At 41.5% G+C, this 25,077-nt stretch overlaps 1 protein-coding gene across 1 annotated transcript in view; it reads left to right on the top strand.

Annotated features, from left to right (window-relative positions):
* The first annotated feature begins 6,345 nt into the window (after positions 1-6,345).
* The window catches only part of LOC139070353 (uncharacterized), a 275,750-nt gene continuing 257,018 nt past the window's right edge, over positions 6,346-25,077 (top strand). Inside the window, exon 1 of the mRNA XM_070552450.1 lies at positions 6,346-6,782. Coding sequence (XP_070408551.1) covers positions 6,459-6,782 — 324 coding nt within the window. The 5' untranslated portion in view covers positions 6,346-6,458. The remainder of the gene's footprint in view (positions 6,783-25,077) is intronic.

The following is a 25,077-nucleotide window of genomic DNA, read 5'->3' on the forward strand; positions in this document are numbered from 1 at the left end:
CTCATTTCGGCTGCTTGTATCCACCATTTCATTCTTTCGGTCACTACCCAAAGCTCGTGACCTTAGCTATCTCTTCACCACGACTAGGGATGGGTACCAAATTCGGTACTTTTTAAGGTACCGACCGAATTCCTTAGTACCGACCGAGCACCGATTCACGTTATTTCAAACGGTGCCTCGTTTCGGTACCCGTCCTTCACAACGGAAACTTGCCGAGACAGCTGCGCATGCGCAAGAGCGTTATGTCGTCGCTCGCTGCGAGCCAGTTGTAAACAGCAGCATGGTAGAAAGAACGGACGCTAACGCTTGGGTCCACTTCACTAAATGTGATGGGTAACTGGGTGATGATGAAACCAGCGACAACAATCTAAGTGAGACATCCTCATCTTAATCTGTTCTGGTAGGTAAATAAAATGTTTAAGATAACGTTAGCTTGATATGTTAGCTTCCGTTTCACTAATGGTGCGTTTGCTTTCTCCTAAGAACTCCGAATTACCGACTAGAAGAACATGAACATGCTCTAAAGTTTGGCCTCACTTTACAACGATCTAAGTGTGAGGCATCATCGTTTTAATCTGCTCCAGCAGTTAAATAAACAGTTTAAGATAACGTAGCTTGATATGTTACCTTCCATTGCCACCGTTGTTATCAGCTAATGGTGCATTCGCTTTCTCCTCGGAAATTCTAACTTCTCAGTAGGAAAAATCAAATGAGAAAAGACGGCAAAAGGAATGAAGATACACAGTAAATTTAGTTCACAGTAAAGATGTTTGCTTCAGTTTAATTATCAGCTTATAAAACTACAAGGACGATGTTAAAATACAAGCAGTTGAATGTTATTTATCGTGATATTTAGCAAATATTGTTATATATTGAGAAAAAAATATATTTAATTATAAAAGAGAATTAAAATAATAAACACTCAAAAGTATCGAAAATTGGTACTTTTTAAGTATCGGTATTGATTCCTAGGTACCGGGAATTAGTACCGAATCGATTCAAATGTCAAAGGTACCCATCCCTAACCACGACAGACCGGTATAACGCCCGCATCACAGCAGACGCAGCACCAATCCGCCTGTTGATCTAATGCTCCAGTTTTCCCTCACTCGTAAACAAGACCCCGAGATACTTAAACTCCTCCACTTGAGGCAGGACCTCATCCCTGGCCCAGAGAAGCATTCTACCCTTTTCCGATTTAAGACCATGGTCTCGGATTTAAAGGAGCTGATTCTCACCCCAGCTGCTTCACACTCGGCTGCGAACCGCTCCAGCGAAAGCTGGAGATCACTGTCCGATGAAGACATAGACGAAGATATAGACAAAAAGTAAAACAGGGTGGCCTTGAAAACTGAATATTTGTCTAATTTATCCACGTAAATCCTTAATTAGCTGTTAAATTTTTTTTTTCATTTTAATCATCAAAGCTTTAAACAAAGCCTTGTGTTTTGGGTCACATAGACACACACACACACACACACACACACACACACACACACACACACACACACACACACACACACACACACACACACGCGCGTGCGCCTAGGGAAAATTCAGGTCTGCCAATCAAGCTGAAATACAAATTTTTGTTCTGTGGGTAAAAAACAGAGTACCTGGAGTAAACCCACACATGCACAGGGAGAACATGCTAACTCCATACAGAAAGGCCACAACCAGGATTTAAACCTGCAACTGTCTTGCTGCAAAGCAGCAGGGCTACCAAATTTGCCACCATGCGCGACAATGCAAAATTAACTCAGTTATTCGTTTCTTCAACAGTTAAATAAAACCTTCAAACTGGAAATCATTTGTTACGATTTAGAAGTTTTTCAAACCAAAAATGACTTTTGCATGAAGACGGTGTTCAAGTATGGAAGCGTATGTGTAACACAAAGCATTTTATTATACAGTAGCAGAAATGAATTTTCATTTTCATGTTACCACGGACAAATTTGACTCATAAATAAAATTTATAAGCAATCTTCCTAACTGCTTTTTCAGTTTCTTCTTCATCATTGCTTATTCTGTGACTTAATGAAAAGTACAAAGAAAAAAAAGTAAGATTTTATTTTCAAATAGCACTCCAGCAAAAATGTAACAAAATTCTATTTGAAATAACTGCATTAGACAAATCAGTTCCTCTTTCTTTATCCTTTTTATGAAGTCACAGAATGGGCAGTGATGAATAAGAAAATTAAAAAGCAGTTTAGAGGATTGCTTTATCATTTTAATTTTGAGTCACACTGAGCAGTTGTAAAGTGAAAATGAAAATGCATTTCTGCTAATGCATTTTCATTGACAGATTTGACATTTCAAATTGAATTTTGTTACACATTTGCTGGAGTGTTATTTGAAAATTAAATCTCAAATGCCTTTTTCAATTTCATTAAGTCACAGAATAAGCAATGCTGAAGTAGAAAATGAAAAAGCAGTTTGGAAAATGCTTTATCGTTTTAATCTTGAGTGACACTATGCAGTTGTAATGTGAAAATGAAAAAGTATTTCTGCTAATGTTTAGGCAGTAGTTTTATACACATCCATAAAGATCCACCCCACTTCTAAAGTCAAAACTACGTCCATGCAAGGACCCCATGTTGGGAACCATCTCGACTAAACTGTTGTGGTGTACTTCCTGCAGAGTAGCATGTGCATCTCTTGCAAGGCTGCAGTCCAACAACCACATGCCACAATACACATGAACTAAAATTAGCAAACAGTTCTTTGAACTGTCATTGAGTTGCAGCACACTGTGAGACTCTCACTATTGGTACAGGGTTATATCACTGTTTGCTTAAAGCGCTGCCTCATTTACTCAGCCAACTCACTTACTGATGCAATGACCTAAAGTTTCTGCTGAGATGAATAAAATCTTATTGAGTTTGCATTGTGTAACACACACACACACACACACACACACACACACACACACACACACACACACACACGCGCGCGCGCGCGCACGCGCACAAACGCACCCATTTTCAGAATGTATTTTGATGTAAAATTGTTTTCTGGGGGCATTATGAATGCAGAGGTGTTGCTTGGTGAGGTCAAATAGAAGCTAAAATAATAACGTGATTTCTGCATCTGCCAGTTGAGCAGAGGTTACTGTGTTGCCTAAGAAAACCTGTTTGCATTAGTCACGCCATGCAGCCCGGCTGAAACACACTGCATGGCCATTAATCATGTTTTTCAAGGAAAGTTTCTCCCAAGAGCCTGTGCTATATTTGAATTGGCTTTGCTCTCAGAGCAGAGTCCCTGGCAGTGTGCGAATATGTATCTAAATCATCTCCCCTGGCCTTGTCAGGGAGCCCGAAAAATATTTTCCACTCCCATATTGGACACATGCAACAAAAATATAGGCTGTATTTTTCATATGATCCAAAAGATCTTGTTTAAACAAACATTTTATACTTTTATTTTATTATCTTTGAGCTTTTTTAGTCTTTATACCCTCATAGGAGTTTTTTTTAAAGCACAAAGATCCCACTGACTAAATGCACATTCTAATAGTTACAAGAAACCTTCCAGGACATTGATTGATGCTCCAGATACTTCAGATTACTGTGTTCAAGCAGCATGATGAAGCACGAAGTGGCCCCGTGGAGGAAAAGCCTCTAGACTGGAATAATTAGCACAGTATTGTCCTGAGAATCACATTACTGTGTCAGATGGTAACTGACCTAAATAAAAAAGAGGGCTTTCTTCAATGTTTTATCAGGTTCTGCTTATTAAATAGTCATACTTTTAGGATTTAAACTATTCATGTAAGATTCTGTGCAAACATATTTGCCCACTGTACGGATTTCTTCTTATGGTGACTTTTGTTGCATCTTAAATGAAACATAATATGAATTTTAAAGTTATAATATTTCTGTGGTTGATATAAAACATGTTCATGATGTTCTTTGCATGAAATCCCTCTCACATAAAGGCATTCTGCAGGTGTTTTCCTCAACATTTTCAGTACCTTCCAGAATAAGTTGTTTCACGGCTCTTAAGGAAGACAAGCCATTGCTGGCCACTCCCACCTATGCCCTGATATGTTTAGGCATTTCTTACCAACAGTGATAGTGTTAGAGCATGTCCAGATGATTCTGATCCAGAAATCATGGTCTGATCCTCAACAAATTAGGAGAGTGGGGCCCGGCAGGTGAGGGATGGTGCTAAGTTCCCTGATTATGACATCACAATAGGGGATTTTTTGTAATATCTTGTTTCAGACATATAATTCCTAAAACCAAACACTGCCAGAAGATGGGATGATGTTTTATTTTACAGATGTGTTTTATAAAGAGGCAGTCAAGACCAAAATGGCAGCATACAAGAATCTCCTGTTTTCTATCTGAGAATCAGCCCAGCTTCACCTGGCCAACAGCTTAATAATCCGGTGTTTCTTTCCTCCTTGCAGGAGGCAGTCCTGTTCTCAGAGGTTCTCATGTGTTCTCCTGCTCTCCTGTTTTGTTGCAGTTTACATTTTATCCTATAGTTACATTTCCTTCACTGCCTTTCTTCCTCCGGTTTGCATTTTGGGTCCTTTTAAAAATCAAGCCTAATGACAAGAATGTTTAATGATGTGGAATTTTAAGGCCTGTGATTGTAGATTTAGCATTTTGAACTTTCAATTGTGCAAAGATCCACCTACTGTTTATTGTTCTAGTGTCCATGTTTAGCGCTGGGTGTGTTTGGCTGTCAGGGGACATTATGCCACTTATCTGGAGTCGGGTCACGGGGGCAGTAGCCTAAGTCGAGAGGCCCAGACTTCCCTCTCCCCAGCCACTTGGGCCAGCTTCTCCGGGGAAATCCCAAGGTGTTCCCTGGCCAGGTGAGAGACGTAGTCCCTCCAACGTGTCCTGGTCTACCTTTAGGTCTCCTCCCGGTTGGACGTGCCCAGAAAACCTCACCAGGGAGGCGTCAAGGAGGCATCCTGACCAGATGCCCGAGCCACCTCAACTGGCTCCTCTCTATGTGGAGGAGCAGCGGGTCTACTCCGAGCCCCTCCTGAATGACCGAGCTTCTCACCCTATCTCTAAGGGAGAGCCCAGCCACTCTTCGGAGAAAACTCATTTTGGCTGCTTGTATCTCGCTCTTTCGGTAACTACCCAAAGCGTAGGAACGTAGATCGACTGGTAAATCAAGAGGTTCACCTTCTGACTCAGCTCTCTCTTCACCACGACAGACCGGTACAACGCCCACATCACTGCAGATGCAGCACCAATCCGCCTATCGATCTCACGCTCCAGTTTTCCCTCACTCGTGAACACGACCCCGAGATGCTTAAACTCCACCAACTTGGGGCAGGACCTCATCCCTGACCCGGAGAAGGCATTCTACCCTTTTCTAAAACAAGACCATGGTCTCAGATTTAGAGGAACTGATTCTCATCCCAGCTGCTTCACACTCGGCTGCGAACCGCTCCAGCGAAATCAGAAGATCACATTCTGATGAAGCCAACAGGACCACGTCATCTGCAAAAAGCAGAGACCTGATCCTCAGGCCACCAAAACGGATGCCCTCCACACCTTGGTTCTGCCTAGAAATCCTGTCCATAAAGGTTATGAACAGAATCGGTGACAAAGGGCAGCCTTGGCGGAGTCCAACTCTCACTGGGAACGAGCCCGACTTACTGCAGGCAATGCGGACCAAGCTCTGACACCGGTCATGCAGGGACCTAACAGCCCGTATCAGAGGGCCTGGTACCCCATACTCACGAGGTATATACACACTCAACAAAATATAAACGCAACACCTTTGTTTCTGCTCCGATTTTTCATGAGATGGACTTAAAGATCTAAAATTCATTCCAGATACACAATATTACCATTTCTCTCAAACATTGTTCACAAATCAGTCTAAATGTGTAATAGTGAGCACCTGTGCTTTGCTGAGATAATCTATCCCATCTCACAGGTGTGCCATCAAGATGCTTATCTGACATCATGAGTAGTGCACAGGTGTACCTTTTGGTCGGAGGGACCGGTGGCTCCTGTGCTCGGCAGCCTCGCCTCTTTCAGTGCGCCCCAGGGCAGCTGTGGCTACATCGTAGCTCATCACCATCAGTGTGTGAACGTGTGCGGGGTCATTTATCATTTATACTGCCTACAATAAAAGGCCACCCTGGAATGTGCAGTTTTTTTTTTTGCTTTATTGGGGGTCTTGGGACTCAGAACTGGTCAGTATCTGGTGTGACCACCATTTGCCTCATGCAGTGCAACACATCTTCTTCGCATCGAGTTGATCAGATTGTAAATTGTGGCCTGTGGAATGTTGGTCCACTCCTCTTCAATGGCTGTGCGAAGTTGTTGGATATTAGTGGGAACTGGTACACAATGTCGTATACGCCGGTCAAGCACATCCCAAACATGTTCAATGGGTGACATGTCTGGTGAATATGCTGGCCATGCAAGAAGTGGGACATTTTCAGCTTCCAAGAATTGTGTACAGATCCTTGCAACATGGGGCCGTGCATTATCTTGCTGAAACAGGAGGTGATGTTCATGGATGTACGGCACAACAACGGGCCTCGGGATCTCATCACGGTATCTCTGTGCATTCAAAATGTCATCAATAAAATGCACCTGTGTTCTTTGTCCATAACAGATGCCTGCCCATACCATAACCCCACCACCACCATGGGCCACTCGATCCACAACATTGACATCAGCAAAGCGCTCACCCACTCGACGTCACACACGCTGTCTGCCATCTGCCCTGAACAATGTAAACCGAGATTCATCCATGAAGAGAACACCTCTCCAACATGCCAGACGCCATCGAATGTGAGCATTTGCCCACTCAAGTCTGTTACGGCGACGAGCTGGAGTCAGGTCAAGACCCCGATGAGGACGACGAGCATGCAGTTGAGCTTCCCTGAGACGATTTCTGACAGTTTGTGCAGAAATTGTTTGGTTATGCAAACCAATTGTTTCAGCAGCTGTCTGAGTGGCTGGTCTCAGACGATCTTGGAGGTGAACCTGCTGGATGTGGAGGTCCTGGGCTGGTGTGGTTACACGTCGTCTTTGGTTGTGAGGCCAGTTGGATGTACTGCCATATTCTCTGAAATGCCTTTGGAAACGGCTTATGGTGGACAAATGAACATTCAATACACGAGCAACAGATCTGGTTGACATTCCTGCTGTCAGCATGCCAATTGCACGCTCCCTCAATGCTTGTGGCATCTGTGGCATTTTGCTCAGAGACAAAACTGCACAATTCAGGGTGGCCTTTTATTGTGGGATGTATAAGGTACACCTGTGCACTACTCATGATGTCGGATCAGCATCTTGATGTGGCACACCTGTGAGGTGGGATGGATTATCTCAGCAAAGCAGAAGTGCTCACTATTACACATTTAGACTGATTTGTGAACAATGTTTGAGAGAAATGGTAATTTTGTGTATCTGGAATGAATTTTAGATCTTTAAGTCCATCTCATGAAAAATCGGAGCAGAAACAAAGGTGTTGCATTTATATTTTTGTTGAGTGCATATATAATATATATATATATATATATATATATATGTGTGTGTGTGTGTGTGTGTGTGTGTGTGTGTGTGTGTGTGTGTGTGTGTATTCAGCAGTGATTTCATGAATCCACATTTCAAATAAAGCAACGTATTAAATGTTTAAGAGTGCCGCCCACCAGCATCACATGTGGGTGTTTTAGGTCATTTAGTTCTGGATAATTTCTTTCTTTGTCTTTTTGCTCCATGTTGTTTGTTCCATGTTTATTCCTTAGAATTTGTTCACTTCACCATCCATCCTGTAACTTGTTTCTCCTTTAGATGACTTTTCTTCTCGTGTTTGCTTTCCCTTTAGTCTCTTTTAGGTTTATTCCTCACCTCAGCTTTCCAGTCAGTGATCGTGCACACCTGTTTTTCATCAGCAATCAGCTCACTGGTCCCTGTTCACTGATCACTACCCTTAGTATAAAACTTCCACAGGTTGATGCCCCACTGGTCAGATAATCCCTTTGCATCCTGTGTTTTTATCAATCTGCCTTCTAGAGCAGGGGTGGGCAATCCCAGTCCTCGAGGGCCGCTGTCCAGCAGGTTTTACTTGTTTCTATGCTTAAACACACCTGGTTTGAATCTACTAGTGATTAACAGGCTGCTGCAGAGCCTGATGAGCTGCTGAACAGATGATTCATCCAGGAATCAGGTGTGTTGGGGCAGGTAAACAACTAAAACCTGCTGGATAGCGGCCCTCGAGGACCAGGATTGCCCACCCCTGCCCTAGAGTCATCCAACAACGTCCACACCATGACACAAACGTGCATATTTTTTTAATCTTACTTTAGTTCTGGTAACAGAGAAAAATTAAAGTCAGTAAGAGTGAAAGGAAAATGAGTTCCTCCAATTCTGGACTTCGGTGGATGGGCAAACACTTTGGTAATTTCCCCAGGCTTTGTGATAATGTTAGCTAGGGTTTGTTATGGTTTTTAATACAGATGCCAAAACAGTACCAGTACTTTTCTTTTACACTCACACTCTTTTGTTTAGTGCAAGAAATATAAAACATATCCTTTTCAGTCCCACAAAAACCAGAGTAATAAATAAAATGCATGTACAGTATAAACAAGAGGCAAAGCAGGAGGAAGAAACTTGAGACCTAGCTAGTTTCCTCCAGAAAAATGACACATCCAGTGTTGCTGACACAGCAGAGAAGGAAGGTTGTGTGCATTATTTTTACACTTGGAGATGGTGCATCCTTTAGAACAATTGCTGGTATTTCCAGAGTTAGCAACACGAATCTCATCACAGAAGCTACATTTACCTCTGTTGTCATTGTTGCGTAGTGCTTTAAGAGCTTAATATATTACCTCTACTTATGACCAATAAGCTGTGATATTCTATATAAATATAGAACATCAACCTGCTTGATCTTAGGATGATTAATCAGAAGATTCCAGGATTCTTTACTCATTAGGGGATTGTACACACTTTGTTTTGATTCAAGAAACAGTCAGGTTTAAAAACAAAATAAGAATTTATTTTGCAAACAATTAAAACTTGACAAATTGTTTAAACTATTATTCACTGTGAGTGGATGGCTATTGAAGGTGGTGTCTGGAACCTATGTGTAAAAATAATGCAGTCAGAACTTCCGTATCTAGGAGAGCTGAGTTCTGGATATAAAAGAATTTGGTTTGCGTTAAGCTACGAAGTTAATTCTTATCAAAACCCACATCCAGACCCTATCTGTGTGTCTACATTACCCGGATTCGGAGACCCTCTTGGTGGATCCGATAGTGAGAGAGGTCGGATGACCGCTGGCTCCGGAGGGTTGTAGAGTACCGAAGTACCGATCCTTTCAGTCCAGAGATGTCTCGGGTCACGACAGATGGATGAAACCGAGCGTCTTAAAAATAACTCTGAAGGAGTTTTGCGTCAACTTTGTTCTGCAGGTACTCTCTTGTTGTATCAGCTTTGCAGGTGCGAAAAAGGTTTTAAAATGTTTCGACGACGTGTCAAAATCTTTACTGGTTAAAGAGGTTCTGCTCCAGATGGCCGGTCTGAAGCTTTTCTCTAGAACTCTCGAACCGAACGAACTGCTGAATCGCCAGAGTGGTTTTACTAGAACGATGTTATGATTGAATAGCCAACCAAAAGTTGACAAGTTTGAGGAATATTACCAAGAATCTCAGAAACACACGCCTACTTTGATTCAGAGGCTCTGATCTGGGTAAAAGGTTAACCATGTGTCATGCGTTTAACTTCACTTTGTCCTTGTGTGAGTGCAAATGGTGATGACCTCGTCAAGCAAACATGCTAAACAACCATTCATTGAGCACAGATTAATGAAACATTTCATTGTTTATAATTTATTATAAGTAGCAATAAACCAACATTTATTTCATGATTATCTCTTGTAAATTTTAGAAGAAGTTCGTATTGATTTAATAAATCATTCTTGAATTTAGCCACTGATTTGAGCTGGAGTTGTTTCTTCTGTGGAGGCAGACAGATGGGACCTTGGGAAAGGAAGTTATTGTTTATCTTTTCATTATCTCTGTCAGAACTGCAGTCTCTGAACCCAGCTGATGTGAGGAGGGCTGCTGATTTAAAGGGACTACGTGCAGTCTCGTGTCTCCTCTTTGACCAGATGTTGAATGGTCAAACAGTACCTAATCTGACCATTGCTGGACGTTACATCATTTACCTTCACAAAATGCAGCAAGAACTTCAAAGTTGTCCGCATATTCTTCGTCTGCAAACTCAGGGGATTGTTGCCGTAAACAACATGTGAGGCAACAGTAGCTCAACAGGTTGAGCGGGTTGTCCAGTAACCAGAAGGTTGCAGGTTCGATCCCGGCTCTGGACAGAGAATTCTGCTGTTGTGTCCTTGGGCAAGACACTTAACCCAACTTGCCTGCTGGTGGTGGTTGGATGGACCGATGGAGTCTGTGCTCGGCAACCTCACCTCTATCAGTGCACCCCAGGGCAGCTGTGGCTACATTGTAGCTCATCACCATCAGTGTGTGAATGTGTGTGTGAATGGATGAATGATACACTGTAGTGTAAAGCGCTTTGAAGTCCTTACTCTGAGAGGCGCTATACAAGTGCGGGTCATTTATCATTATCATTTAAACAAGAGGCGGGGCTTTGTGTGAGCGAGAACCTTGTCATGTGACACGACACGCAACAGCGGGAGGAAGGGAGCTATATGGCTCTTTAACAGGGGCGTTTTATTGAGAACAGACCAAAATTAAGCATCAAAAACGAATTATTTTTTGGTACCTGTACCTACCGAATGTTTCGGTTGGTAATAAAGTGGCTCCCAGTTTTGGTGCCCATCCCCAATGTGTCAAAGGACAAAAACAGTTTCGTGACTTTTAGAGTCGGTTAAGATCAGCACATTAATAAATGATCTGATCTTCACATATAACCTCTGGTGTACTATCTTCTGTACGTTCGTTCTGTGTATTTTGTCAACTTGCATTGCTCGGTTCTTTTAAAACACAGAAAAAAAGAGTTGTTCTCTACCTCGTTTTGCCAACGTTTTGGCTAATTACTGTAGGCATCCTCGGAGCAGTATTGATGATGGTGGCGTCCCTTCCTTCTTCGTTTATCTGCGGGCCACAGAAGACAACGTCGCCCTCTGTGGCCAGAGCCCTCCTCGTCGATAACACAGTCACAGTAATTAGCCGAAACAATTTTTTTCTTTGTTTTAAAACAACCGAGCAATGCAAACTCCAGTGAACAGCCAACATAATTCACCATGCCATTAGTTAGTTAGTAGTTATTAAAAGACACTGATGCCAAAGGCAAAAATGACTGTAAAATTGTAAATATGTCATCGATACTTCAGTCAGAATTTCAGGCTTGTTTTCTGATTTCCCTGATGTGATTTTTAACTTTAAACCTGCTAACAGAAGTCTTCAGAGTCTTTTTCCTTTTCCACTCCAGGGATGATTAGCAGCAGTTTTAAATGTTTGGATACATTTTCTTTCCATAGAACAATGGAATGGATGGTTTGGAAATGTATTTTAACCTTTCTCATGGACAGCCACAGTCATTCCTGGTGTCCCTCCTCTTGGACATTGTGTTAACACACACCTTTATGCTCCAGACCAGCTTTCCAAAAGGCAGTCACACGGATAATGAGCTCCTGGCATCTACTTTCCCTCCTGTGGAGAAGACAAACGTAGATCTAGTGAAGTTTTTTTCTGTTTGGGTTTATTTGGTTTGCTTTGCTTTGGTTTGGTGAATGATCTGGCAAAATCATCGTTGTTCTTTTGGTACACTTGATTAGAATAGTTTTAGAGGTAGAAACAAAACCATTTTAGCATACCCTGATATATAAAATCCAATTTTCCATGCAGAACAGTTCACTTTGCATGTTTCCATGCACATAACTCAAAGGTTTCTTTAAAGCAATACTATGCAATGTTTTCATATTTATAAATACTTTTCTTGAGACAGCATGTGCTAAAATGACCCTTTGCAAGGCTAATTAAATATCACTCAGATGCCTACTGCCCCCCTGGGGCCCGAATATTGCACTTGCTACTTCAGAGTGGTGGACCACCTCCTGTTGGACTTAGTAAAATGGAACTGACTTACCAGCGCTGCAGTCTGGTTCCAGAATGTTTCCTGCATGTTTTTGATCATGAACACAGCTGGTTTGATTAATTTAGTGATAAATCACTCTTGTAGACCCTAATATAAACTGAAGAGGCATTTCAGCAGTTTTCTTTTTGGTTTTACTATCTAGACACTAGGGGGTGCTAAAGCCAAAACTGTAAAATGCCCTTTTAAAGGTGCAATTTGTAAGAATGAAGTCCTGTGGTCAAATTACGTAACTACAGTCCACTTTCCTAAGCAATAAAATCACTTTCATGGCTGTTGCCAGTTACGGATCAGTGGCAGAAAATTCTAGTTGACAAGTCGCACACAGTAAGTTGATAAATAGATAAATAGATTGTCAAACATGGTGTTGGTACTTGGGTGTTTTACGGTAGGGAGCACTTACTACACAGGAAGTGAAGTTGTTTGCAGTCATGCTGTTAGCTAAGTTCTGAACAACAGATTAAAGGAATTACTCCACCACTGACTAAAAATATTCAAAAATATTTTTAGAGCTCACTCTTTGCATCTAGTTCACCGTTAGCATTGTCAGCTCAATGTTAGCTCAACGTTAGCCTCTAGCCTGCTTCACCCAAAAAAAATGTGGCTTCTTAGGGGGTACAAGAAATGACTTCTGGGTTGCTCCTTTTTGCTGGCTTTAGTTCTCTATACCACCACGAGCTTTTTGCCTGCTAGTGTTGACTTACAAATGCTGCAGCGTTAGCTTGGCACAGATTTGGAAACCACACAAACTCAGTGTAAACAGCTATTGTGTCCTGCTTTTGTTTTATTCAAAAGGAGAAAACTGACAACTCCCCAGCTGGCTAAGGAAATGTGTTTAAGTAAAACTTCCTTCCAACATAATTGAGACATTAGATGCTTTGTAATTATTTCACTGTAGAATTCTTACAAATTGCACCAAAATCAAGAATCAGATTTTTTTTCAGAGACACCGTATTTTCTGAATCCACACCTTTGTTGTAAAATTTAAATGACCCTTTTAGTAAACACCAAAACAGCATTTAGAACATGATTAAAAAAACATCTGAAAACTGGATGGATTTGGAGGAGTGGAGGATGGGAACAATCCCAAGTCTATTAAAGCATGGACCATTCATGCAGCCATGTCTGATTTAATAACAGCTTTTAGGTCCTATTCTGTCACTATTATTTGAGAAAATAAAACAAACAAATAACTGATTTTCTTCTTATTAGTCTCAGAGCTGATGACTGCATGGCCCAGTTTCTACTGACATTCAGTTTAAACAGATCCCAGGTGCTTGAATAGAAACAACCTGGTTTCTCTTTGGTATTGAAGGCTTTTCATCATTCAGAATGCATGACATGATGACATTTAGAATCCCCAGAAGGGGGCATCATGAGTCTTCACCTGTTGACACCATCAGTCCTCCTGAGGACATCAGCCTCTTACACTAAAATATGTTTAAAGACTTAGACCTCATATTTTTTACTTTATTATTTCGGTGAAAATTCACTGATCTCTAGTAACTTGGAGGATTTGAAGGTCCTGTCTTGAAGGCACACTTGGCAGTTTTGGCTTGCTTTTAGCACCCCCTAGTGTCTGTTTAGTAGAACCAAAAACAAACCTTATCTCCTCACTCTGCACTTGTCTTTTTAGCACCTTAATCTAACAGCTGAAGTGTCTCCTCAGCCTTCATTAGTGTCTACAGGAGTGATTCATCAATAAATCAAACAGATCAGCTGTGTTCATGGTCTAAAGAATGCAGGAAGTAGACTCAAATGCCATGCATGTCAGCTCAATTTTTTTTTATGTCCAACAGGCGGCAATCCGCCAGTCTGAAGTTGCAAGTGCAGTATTCTGGCCGCATGGAGTGATAGAGGTCTGAGTGACTTTTCATTAACCTTGTAAAGGGTCATTTTAGCACATACTGGCTCAAAAAAATTATAAAAACAATGACAATGTTACGTAGTCTCCTTTTAACCTTTCAACACCAGTTTTTTACTGATGGGAGTCCTACTCCTTACTTATCTACCGTAATTTCCAGAACTCATAAAGGCCATAATTGTTTCAGTTACTAGAAGCTTATTGGTGGTGTGTGTGTGTGTGTGTGTGTGTGTGTGTGTGTGTGTGTGTGTGTGTGTGTGTGTGTGTGTGTGTGTGTGTGTGTGTGTGTGTGTGTGTGTGTGGTCCGCTCTGCTCTCCCTTCTCAGGTAAAAATATTGCAATGCTGTTGTTTTCTATCCACAAAAAACACACCTGAAAGTATTCTGCCATGTTGTGAAGTTGCTAATGCTAGCTGTTGGCTTCAAATAGCCAAGATGCTCTCTGCTCCCACCTGGCAGCACAATCAACACAGTCTTCCACATAGTCTGGCCTGCCAGAATCCTCCTCTGCTTAATTCTGCACAGAGAGAGGGTCTGGGAACTCTCCTATTCAAATAACCCCACCCCCTGAGAATTCAAACCGAGCCAATCAGCGCTGAGTATCGTACGTCACATCATAACGCCGAGTTTGTCATTAACATGGCGATTGAAGCAGAGTTCGCAGTGGCTCTTTCCTCTGATCTAAATGACTTGAATGTCTTTAAAACCACAACAAGTAGAAGCGCTGAAAGCCTTTCATCTAAAGAAAGATGTTTGCACTGTCGCTACACGCCATTTTTGACTACAGCTAAAAAACTTTTTTCTGATTGGTTATTTTTGAGCTGGCTAGTCCCGCCCCTCATGTGCATCTCTGCCTGTGAGTTACCAGACTCTTTCTCTGTGCAGAATTAAACAGAGGAGGAGTCTGGCAGGCCAGGCTACCTTCCACGGTCAGTAGCCGAGATAGGCGGGGCCATGAATACTAACTTTCCCTGTGACGCAGAGCTGTTTTCCAGTCTGTATCCTTTCTGCGGCTAATGTGGTTAAAAAAAGTATGACATAAAGTATTTAATTAAGTGCAATTATTATGTTTCTCAGTAAACCCTCCAGGTGGACTTAAAGAAACACAATTGGAATGATGTTTTTGCAAATGAAGATTCAAATAGCGCATATGATGCATTCCTAGCAACTGTAATTTCACTATATGACAAACATTGTCCTTTAATGAAAATCACTACAAAACATTACAGACCAAACAAGCCATGGATCACAAAGGGGATAGAAGATGCATGTAAAAAAAATCTATATAAAAGATTCATAAAACAGAGGACAAAAGATGCTGAATTAAAGTACAAGTTATATAAAAATAGATTAGTAAATATTATAAGAACAAGTAAGAAAGATTATTACCACACATTATTGGAGCAAAGCAGAAGTAGCACACAAGAAACAATAGTGTAATCAAAACAGAAACAGAATACGGACAAATATAACGCAGAGATGTTAGAGGAGTTAACCTGTGGAATAGTTACGACAGTGACTTAAAAAGGTGTATTCATTCTCCTTGTTTAAAAACATGTTTAAAACTAGAGTATTAGAAAAGTATAAAAATCAAGAATGAAAAGAACAAAAACAATAAAACTGTAACTTTTGATTGTTTTGCTTTGATGAAGTTATTTAAGGTGGAAAGTTTTTTGTTTTGTTTGTTTGCTTGCTTGTTTGTTTGTTTTGCTTTGTTTCATTTTCTGCATGCAGCTCCTGTGTACTGGAGCTTCATGCAAACAGATCTTTGTTAGAAGGGTTGGCGCGTAATAAGCAAATGCTTCAGCCAATACCTTTTGATTAGCTTTGTCTTTGTGGTAATTTTTATCTCTTTAATATTTTGTTTTTCACTGAGATATTTGAATGCTAATCAATCAATCAATAAAGTAAACCTCCACTATTTGAACTTCTCAAAATATGTACAAAATAAGCATATCAGAAAAACTTTAGATCTACATCAACAATTTGCAGGAGAGACAGTTCATTATACTAGAAATGTCCTTTTGGGACTCAAAAATCCCTCCAAGGGCCACAAATGGCCCCAGGGCCACAATTCAGCACGTCTGATCTACACCAAACAATGACTTTGGCCTCAGAAGATTATATATTCAACATTTAGGGACAATGGGCCATGAAATGTTGGCAACTAGGGGGTAAAAATCCACATTTTGAAAATGCTTTGGGCTGGGTATTTGGCTCATCAAAATAAAAGCCTCTAAAACGATGACCTCCTACATAATCATATTTATATACATCCTGCTGCAGGGTTTCATAACTGATGGACACAGATAGGTGATCTCCTCTAATAGATTCCTGTTTCCCAGATTAACAACAGAGTCTATGTAGTTAATCACCAAGGATTTGATCAGATTCATAAATTAGATTCTATTGTCCAGTTTCCAAAAGCCCCCAGGCCAGCTGTCTGACCCCTGATTAAGAGGAAAAGAAGCTGACAGCTTTATTAAACTGAAGTGTTCAATCAGGGGCCAAACTAGTGTCAATCTCTTTTGTTCTACACAGCGGCTGTCCCCTCTGTCGTGGTCCAAATGAAGGGATCTTGTAATCCTGACGCTAGAACTGTGTTGTCAGCTCACCCTTGCTTCAGAGCATTAAGGGCAAAATACATTTCAGTAGCTCCCCGCAGATGCACGTCAACTTGGACCCGAGCCTAAGAGGATAGAGTGAAGAAGAAGAAGAAGAAGAAGAAGAAGAAGAAGAAGAAGAAGAAGAAGAAGAAGAAGAAGAAGAAGAAGAAGAAGAAGAAGAAATCATTTCTATAGCGCCTCTCAAGATAGAAATCACGAGGCACTTCACAAAAACAAACAATGTAAAAATATAAGAAAGAATTTAGAAAATGGTTAAAAATATAGTTAAAATGAGCAAAAAATAGACAATTGTGATAAAAAATAATTACCATTATGGTAATGGTTCAACCTCACACATGACCTGGTCAGGCTGCTTTATTGCAGTCCCACATACAACACAGCTCTGACCTCTTCACATTATCAAGTCGGTCTCTGGACTTTGGGAATTGGGAACGTCAGTGTCTTAATGGCAAATTCCAAATAATTTCATAAAATGACGGGCCCTCAGAAAGCAGGTAACTTCAACTTTGGTGGTATCTAGTGTTAATGAATGCCGCATGACTCGTTTACTGTAAAAATCATCTCTGGAGCTTCATCAGGGGGTGGAGGAGGAGCGGTGTTGCCAGAAACAGCAGGATTCCAAGTCTTATTCATTAATATTCATGATATGCAAATGTGTCGCCTAGCACCAGCACTACTCTCTGGTTGCCTTCATTCACTTTTATTTCTTGAGTAAAAAAAATGCTAAATTAACTCACACTGCCAGTGATTTTTTTTTACTGTGTGGGCGTCGGAACGAGCCCCCGCACCGTGAGAACAAACATCCCAGCTCTAAAGCCGATCTTCATCCGCGTACATCATACGTCACGTGATCAGGAAGCAGAAAATCCATGTGTTAGGAGATCACTTTGGGCCGCTGCTGTAAAAAAAAACGTGATGCGCGAACCGGATAAGCTTCTGCCGATTAGCCTGGCCTGCCAGACTCCTCTGTTTAATTCTTTCCAGAGAAAGGGTCTGGGAACTCTCCTATTCAAATAACCCCACCCCCTGAGAATTCTAACCGAACCAATCAGTGCTGAGTAGCGTACGTCATACTCCACAACGCCGAGTTTGTCGAACATGGCGACTGAAGCGGAGTTCGGGGCGGCTCTTTCCTCTGTTTTTAAATTACTTGGACACAACAAGTAGAAGCGCTAAAAGCCTTTCTTCTAAAGAAAGATGTTTGCGTTGTCGCCAGACTCCATTTTGACTACAGCTAAAAAACTCCAGCGTCGCGGACGTCACACACACAGCGACACTCAGTTTCTCATAAACAACAAAGACAGCAGCGGAGTTCGCTGCAGCTCTTTCCTCTGTTCTAAATGACTTGAAAGTCTTTAAAACCACAAGTAGAAGCGCTAAAAGCATTTCTTATTAAAAAAAAAATGAAAGATGTTTGCGCCGTTGCCAGATGCAATTTTTTACTACAACTAGAAAACTACAGTGTCGTGCGGTACAGTCGGGATTTCCATTTTTTTTTCTGGTTGGTTACTTTTGAGATTCCCACCCCTCATGTGCCTCTCGGCCTGTGAGTTACCAGACTAGTTCTCTGTGCAAAATTAAACAGAGGACGAGTCTGGCAGGCCAGGCTATCTGCCGATCACAATGCGACAACAGATTATGAAAGAACGGATAACGCTCGAAATGCGCAGATTCTTCCTGACGTAAGAGGTGTCTCCTCTTTGTCTTGTTAATTTTGGCGTTGACATCATCATTGACGTTCTGTGATTCTTAAAAAAACTGTAAAAATGCTGAAAAACGCTGGCAGCGAAGGGCTTTTCTGATCAGGAAACGGCTGGCAGTGAATGAGTTAATCTTTTATCCCCACATATAAGCCTGTTAGCTTTTAGCTTCTACTAGCTAAGATATGCTCTGCTCTCTCCTGGTGACTAAATCAGCACAGCCTTCCTCGATTGCAAGCCAAGGTGGGCGGGGTCATGAATGCTAAGTTTCCTTGTCATGTAAAGAGACTGGTATCCTGGCAAGCCATCCTATACATGTGATTATATAGTCTGGCCATGACCCGTAGAGAGATTAGTTGTGGGGCAGAATCTATGATTGTTGAAACTGTCTCCTCATGCTATTGGACAGCAAACAACGTGACATACTCACTGCTATGGAGGTCATTGAACAGGGCAATCCACCATACACTGCTGACAAAGACTCAAATGCATCCTTTTTCTAAATAAACTTAAGTACCTCTATCTGCTCTAGTCTCAAAAAAAGCCCAAGTCTAAATAGTCCAAAGTTGATACCAAAGCTGTTTCCCACAAGCCATCACCATTTTTTTTCACTCATTTGTGGTAACATTCTGCCCACCAAACCAATGGAGTGCTCTAATTGGCCCACCAAACTGATAGAGTGCTCTAATTTTCCCACCAAACCAATGGAGTGCTCTGATTGGCCTACCAAACCCATGGAGTGCTCTGATTGGCCCACCAAACCGATAGACTACTCTGATTGGCCCACCAAACCAATAGACTACTCTGATTGGCATGCCACCAGACTGGTATGGCCAATTGAGGCTACAATGGTGCATGTCTAGACCGACATGCAGGGCAAAATTATTTAGCTTCGCTGCTGTCTGTCTAGATTTCTAGGCTAAGAGACAGGCCTGATCGGGTTTTTGTGTATTTTACCAGGTCAACTTCTCTTTTTAAAACCTAACCAGGTGCCCATGCGTGGATGCTTTCTTTGAAGGAGCTAAACAGTCATCATGTTGTTAATCTTGGTGTCTGACCTAATTTTAATTTAATAGAGGAAAAAAAAACAAGACTCACAAAAATAAAAATAAACCAGCACGACTGACTGAAACCTGTTTGTGTGAATTAAAACCGTTGTTCTGCGTTCTCCTTAAGGCCTCTAAAATATCCCCCCTCCAAAAAAAAAAAAAACAACAAAAAAAAAAAAACAATAATCTGAAACCATTTTAAATGAGTTCAGAATCCCTTTATGAGATCTCCTGTACCTGGTCTTTGATGTGTGGATGGTTTTAACTCAGCAGCCCTGACCACGGTGACATAACACCGGCCCGATGAGGAGGATTACAGCTCGTTCTTCAGAGCTCTGGGTTTATTTTAAGGTCCGGCTGGATAAAACAGGATTAGCATCACAATGAGTCCACAAGCATTCAAACCCAGTGGTCAGCTCCTCTGTGACCTTTGACATTTGTTAATCCCCATCTGTGTTATGATGACTAAACATGGATCTGATGAGCCATCTTTCCAACAAGGTGTCCACTTTTGATGATCGCTTTTCTTTTTTCTTTCTGGAGGGTCAGTGCAGCGGTGACAGGTTCATTTATCTGTGAAGCTACTTTGAATGGGCGCTGAGTAATTTTCCTGTTGAAGGGGACAAAAATGAAGGGTGAGACGTGATTGGTTCTGAATAGTGCTGCGGAACAATCTCACTTCCTTGTTTTGGATTCTTATGGAAAAGGTTAAAGGTGAGTCAGATTGGTGTGAGGACAGTTCCTCCACACTGCACACCGCATTTTTGGTTGGAGATTGTTGGTAAACTCTAGTTGTTTAAAATGAAACACAACAACAATTACATATTTCCTAAAATATAAATAATAAATCAAAATCAAGTTTCTATGAATAATAAAAACGGGTATAATTTGAAGATAATTAAAACATCTTATAGTGGAAGAAGTTATCGTCCTCTCAGAAGGACACAGGGTCTCAGGAGGCTGTGGTTGTTTTATTATCGGTTATTTGGGGTTTTATGGAGCATCGCTGTAAATAGAATAGAAATGTCCTGTATTGTTGCACAGTGGGGAAATGCAGGTGTACCAGCAGCAAGTGACCGGTACATGAATGTATGAATATTCACCAAAAAGTAATATAAGATAATAAAAGACAGCATGGACGTAATTTTCACTTTAGGAGTGGGTGGGGGGGCGCACGGGGGTGGGTGGGGGGGGCATCTTTACAGTATCTTCTAGTGGGAAACAGGCTTCAACACAAACGGTTGTTTTCTGCTTGGTCCTAAAGCTCAGCCAGTGTCAGTTTAATATAAAGTAATATTGATTTTGGATGGTAAAAAGTGCAGGGGTCAAAACTTGACTTTGGAAAAAGTGGGAGGGACATGTCCCCCCTGCCCCCCCCAAAATTACGTCCATGAAAGACAAACAAAACTACAACAACAGAGTTACATTAATACTTGGTGCATTAAAAATCAGCAGACTGTTTACTAGAAATGAAAGATTTTACAAAGATATCAAGGTGGTGATCAAAATTCTCAATAATTTAGGTAAAAATAAAAATCCGATCCATAAACTGATGTAAGCAGTACAACACAAGCTGTAACTGTTTTGCATGTTGTTGTGTTTAAATGGTCTTTGTTTAGTTCAGCCAGCAAACGGTGGTGCAACATTGTTTATTGGATCATGAGACTTTTCCATTGTCATTTAGTGGATCAGAAGCTAAAAAGTTTAGCATCCTTTGCTCTTGTATAGGACAAGTTTTCATCTCTTTCAGAATCACCTTTTGGACATTTTCTTTGGCATTTTCTGTTTTCTTGTTCCTGCTAACAAAGAGCCAAAATATCCAATTTTACCCCCCTGAGACCACGAATCCTCCTATGTGGTGTCATTGGGCAAGAAACTTAACCCACCTTGTCTGTTGGTGGTGATCGGAGGGACCGGCGTCGCCAGTGTTCAGCAGGCCTTGCTTCTTCCGTCAGTGTGCCTCAGGGCAGCTTTGGCTGAATTGTAGCTCATCATCACCAGTGTGTGAATGGCTGGATGACTGATAGTGTTGTGAAGCGCCTTGAAGTTTTAGGATAAAAGTAAAATTAAGATGTCAGATTAATGAATTAAATTCAATTCAAGTTTATTTATATAGCGCCAAATCGCGACAAGGCACTTCACTTAGTAAACATTCCAATCCATGTCAGTTCATTAAGCCAATCCGAAAAATGTCTCCTATATAAGGAACCCAGCAGGTTGCATCAAGTCACTGACTAGTGTCAGAGTCTTTACAGCAATCCTCATACTAAGCAAGCATTTAGCGACAGTGGAGAGGAAAACTCCCTTTTAACAAGAAAAAATCTCCAGAGGATCCTGGCTCAGTATAAGCAGCCATCCACCACGACTCACTGGGGATCAAAAAGACAGAGCACACACACACACACACACACACACACACACACACACACACACACACACACACACACACACACACACACACACACACACACACACACACACAACATATATACCGAGTAGTGTTTCTATGGTTACATTGTGATTTCTCAATAAATATTCTATTTGGTGAGAGATAAACATTATTGTATTCATCCTAGTGAATCTATATTTAAACAGGTAAACTAGTAGTAGCACATTCAATGTCAAAGAAAGTAAAGTGTTATTATCAGGAGAGGGAGAATGTTTAAGTGGTTAGCAACAGTGTTCAAGCCGATGGCCACCTCCATGAGGCCACCACAGCTCAGCAGAACATCACTGTCGCTTCTTCTGGGGAGAAAAACACTTAGAGAAAAAATAAAGTTAACAGCTGAAATAGCAGGAAATAATACAGTTAAAAAGCAAATTGTAGAAGAAAGTGGTCAGCATGTCCTCCAGCAGTCTTAAGCTTGGTTTATGCTTGACGCATTCACTTTCCGCGCGGTGATGCGGCTCGCGGCTGGAACGCGCTTCACAACTCGCAGCGTTTATGGTTTGTGCGGCTCGTCTCTGCGGTGAGCCAATATTCTCCCAAACTGAACGGGGCAGCATGGAGTTCTACAGCATGCATCCAACAGTACACCATAGTAGAAGTAGAAATCACTGTTTACAACATGGCATTTCAGCATTTTTAACAGCGTTCTCGTCTTTTCCGACAGTGCGAGCTATTTCTCTCCAAGAATTATTAACATGTTGATCACGGTGATCTCTGAGAGCTGAATCATACAAATGTCTGTATTTACGAACCTCTGCCGTGCCGGTCGGCCATGTTTTTCCGCGTCCGACCGTCCGCGTGGTTAGAAATTTTCCGAGGTGCGCGTTGCGGAAATTCTGGGCCGTGCGGAGACGCGGTGGAGGGGCGTGGTTGTTAAAATGACGGAAAATGACGCAACTTTTCCGCGCGGAGCCGTGCGGACCTCGCGGATGCGTCAGGCATAAACCAAACTTAAGCCTATAGCAGCATAACTACAGAGATAACTCTGGATAACCTAGCCTTTTAGATGGAGGCATGTTGGAGGCAGGGCAAGGGAGAGCCGTCTTTACCGACTATACACTCCACCTCCCTCTACTCCCCCACTTGTCCAGATCTGGGCTAACATCAGATCTTAACCATAGGCCCTATCAAATAAAACAGTTTTAAGCCTAAGTAGACAAAGTGTCTGCCTCACAGACTAAAGCTGGTAGCTGGTTCCACAAGAGAGGAGCCTGATAGCTAAAAGATCTGCCTCCCATCCGATTTTTAGATATTCTGGGAACCACCAGTAAACCTGCAGTCTGAGAGTGAAGTGCTCGATCAGGAACGTATGGAACAATCAGATCACTGATGTATGATGGAGCTTGATTGTTAAGAGCTTTATATGTGAGACAGAGGATCTTAAAATCTATTCTGAGTTTCACAGGCAGCCAATGTAGGGAAGCTAAGACAGGAGAGATATGATCTCTGTTTTTAATTTTCATCAGAACTCTAGCTGCAGCATTTTGGACAAGCTGAAGACTTTTAACTACATTCTGTGGACTTCCTGAGAGTAATGAATTACAGTAATCCAGTCTTTATGTAATAAGTGCATGAACTAGTTTTTCAGCATCACTCCTGAAAGGATGCGTCTAATCTTACCAATATTCCAAAGGTGGGAAAAGGAAATCCTACAAAACTGTTTAACGTGGGATTTGAATGACATGTCCTGGTCAAAAATATCACCAAGTTCCTTACTTTGTTCTCGGAGATTAATTTAATGCCATTCAGGTCAGGTGATTGACTAAGCAGTTTTCTTTTCTTAATTTCAGGTCCAACAATGAGAACTTCAGTCTTGTCTTGATTTAAAAGCAGAAAGTTTTGAGTCATCCAAATTTTGTGTGTCCTCATGACAAGCCTGTAATCTACCTAACCGATTAGGTTCATCAGGGTTAATGGATAGATATAACTGAGTATTGTCAGCATAACAGTGGAAATTTATCCCATGCTGTCTAATGATTTTACCAATTGGAAGCATATATATAGTAAAAAGAATTGGCCCAAGCACTGAACCCTGTGGTACTCCACAAGTAACCCTGGAGTATGAAGAAGATTTTATTATTAAACGAGGTTCTTTTTGTTTTGGACATGAAGGTGTTTTGAGTTACCTTGACATGTTTCGACCGTCGTCTGCGGTCTTCCTCAGAAATGTCACAGATGTTTGTGTCATGTCAAGCATCTGCGACATAATGAACATTGTATAGGATGAAGAAGATTTGTCATGTACACTTACAAAATGAAATCTATCAGAATGAAAATGATTGGTTTACAAAGACTGAAGAACTATTGATAGAGACCACGTTATATTTGTTTTAAAATAGGAGCTGCTTTGTCTGGGCTCAATATGACCCAGGAGCCCTGAATTGTGCCAAACACAACGCCAAAATAAAGCTCTGCAATGGAAAATACGTTTCCCCCTCCCATTCAGCCGGGACATGAGTATTAAAAGAGTTGTTTGCTGATTGGCCGGTTTGCCCTGATGGCTGTTAAACACTGCCGGAAGCCAGTAACTGAGTACAGCTGTGTGCAATACCAGGACAACTCACTGGGCAAGCCGTGGACCTGAATGGCATTATTTGAAAGGCTGGATATTCCCAGTACATCCTGGAACATTACATATGTTGTTTTCCTCTTGTCCGGCAAAGGACGCCAGCATTAGTTCAGAGTCAGACTAATGTTGTTTATGCGGTCAGCATTACCACCACCAACATTTATATATATCGCTGGTGTTGAAGTGGGCTGGGACATGCAGATTTAACAGTGATGTCTAATTGTATGATGAGCTAAAGCAGCTTTTCTCAGAACAAACCTTTTCTCCATCACAGCATTACTAATTTACACATGAAAGCAGGTTGGAGACGACGCCAACTTCTTGGTGCGCTACATTTGACGCCCCATTCTGCCTTTATTCACCAACAAGGTGAATGTGGTTTTGAATTCTAGGACACCTTTAACAGATTTCAGGAGCAAAGAGAAAGACCTGCCAGTGGGACAAAGGAAAATCTCAAACAATCAAAGAACCCAAGGAAAGAAAACTTGCTTTATGTTAAGGTGTTGAGACTGAGAATCCTGAATATGTGCCTGGTTGTTTCCACCCTCTGGTGGAACCAAAAGTTCACAAGAGTTTGAAATTTTTCACTTGGAATCCCAGAATGTCGAAACGTAATCTGATGTTGGTTCACCGAACATCTGAGACGATTAAATCAGGAGGAAAGGAAACTTTTGCACTTGCGTCTGTCGTCACTGATGTGTGGAGATTGATAGGGCTGATGGCCTTGGGATGTCTGTCACGTACAA

Source organism: Nothobranchius furzeri, chromosome 6 (genome assembly GCF_043380555.1).
Source record: "Nothobranchius furzeri strain GRZ-AD chromosome 6, NfurGRZ-RIMD1, whole genome shotgun sequence".
Taxonomy (NCBI): domain Eukaryota; kingdom Metazoa; phylum Chordata; class Actinopteri; order Cyprinodontiformes; family Nothobranchiidae; genus Nothobranchius; species Nothobranchius furzeri.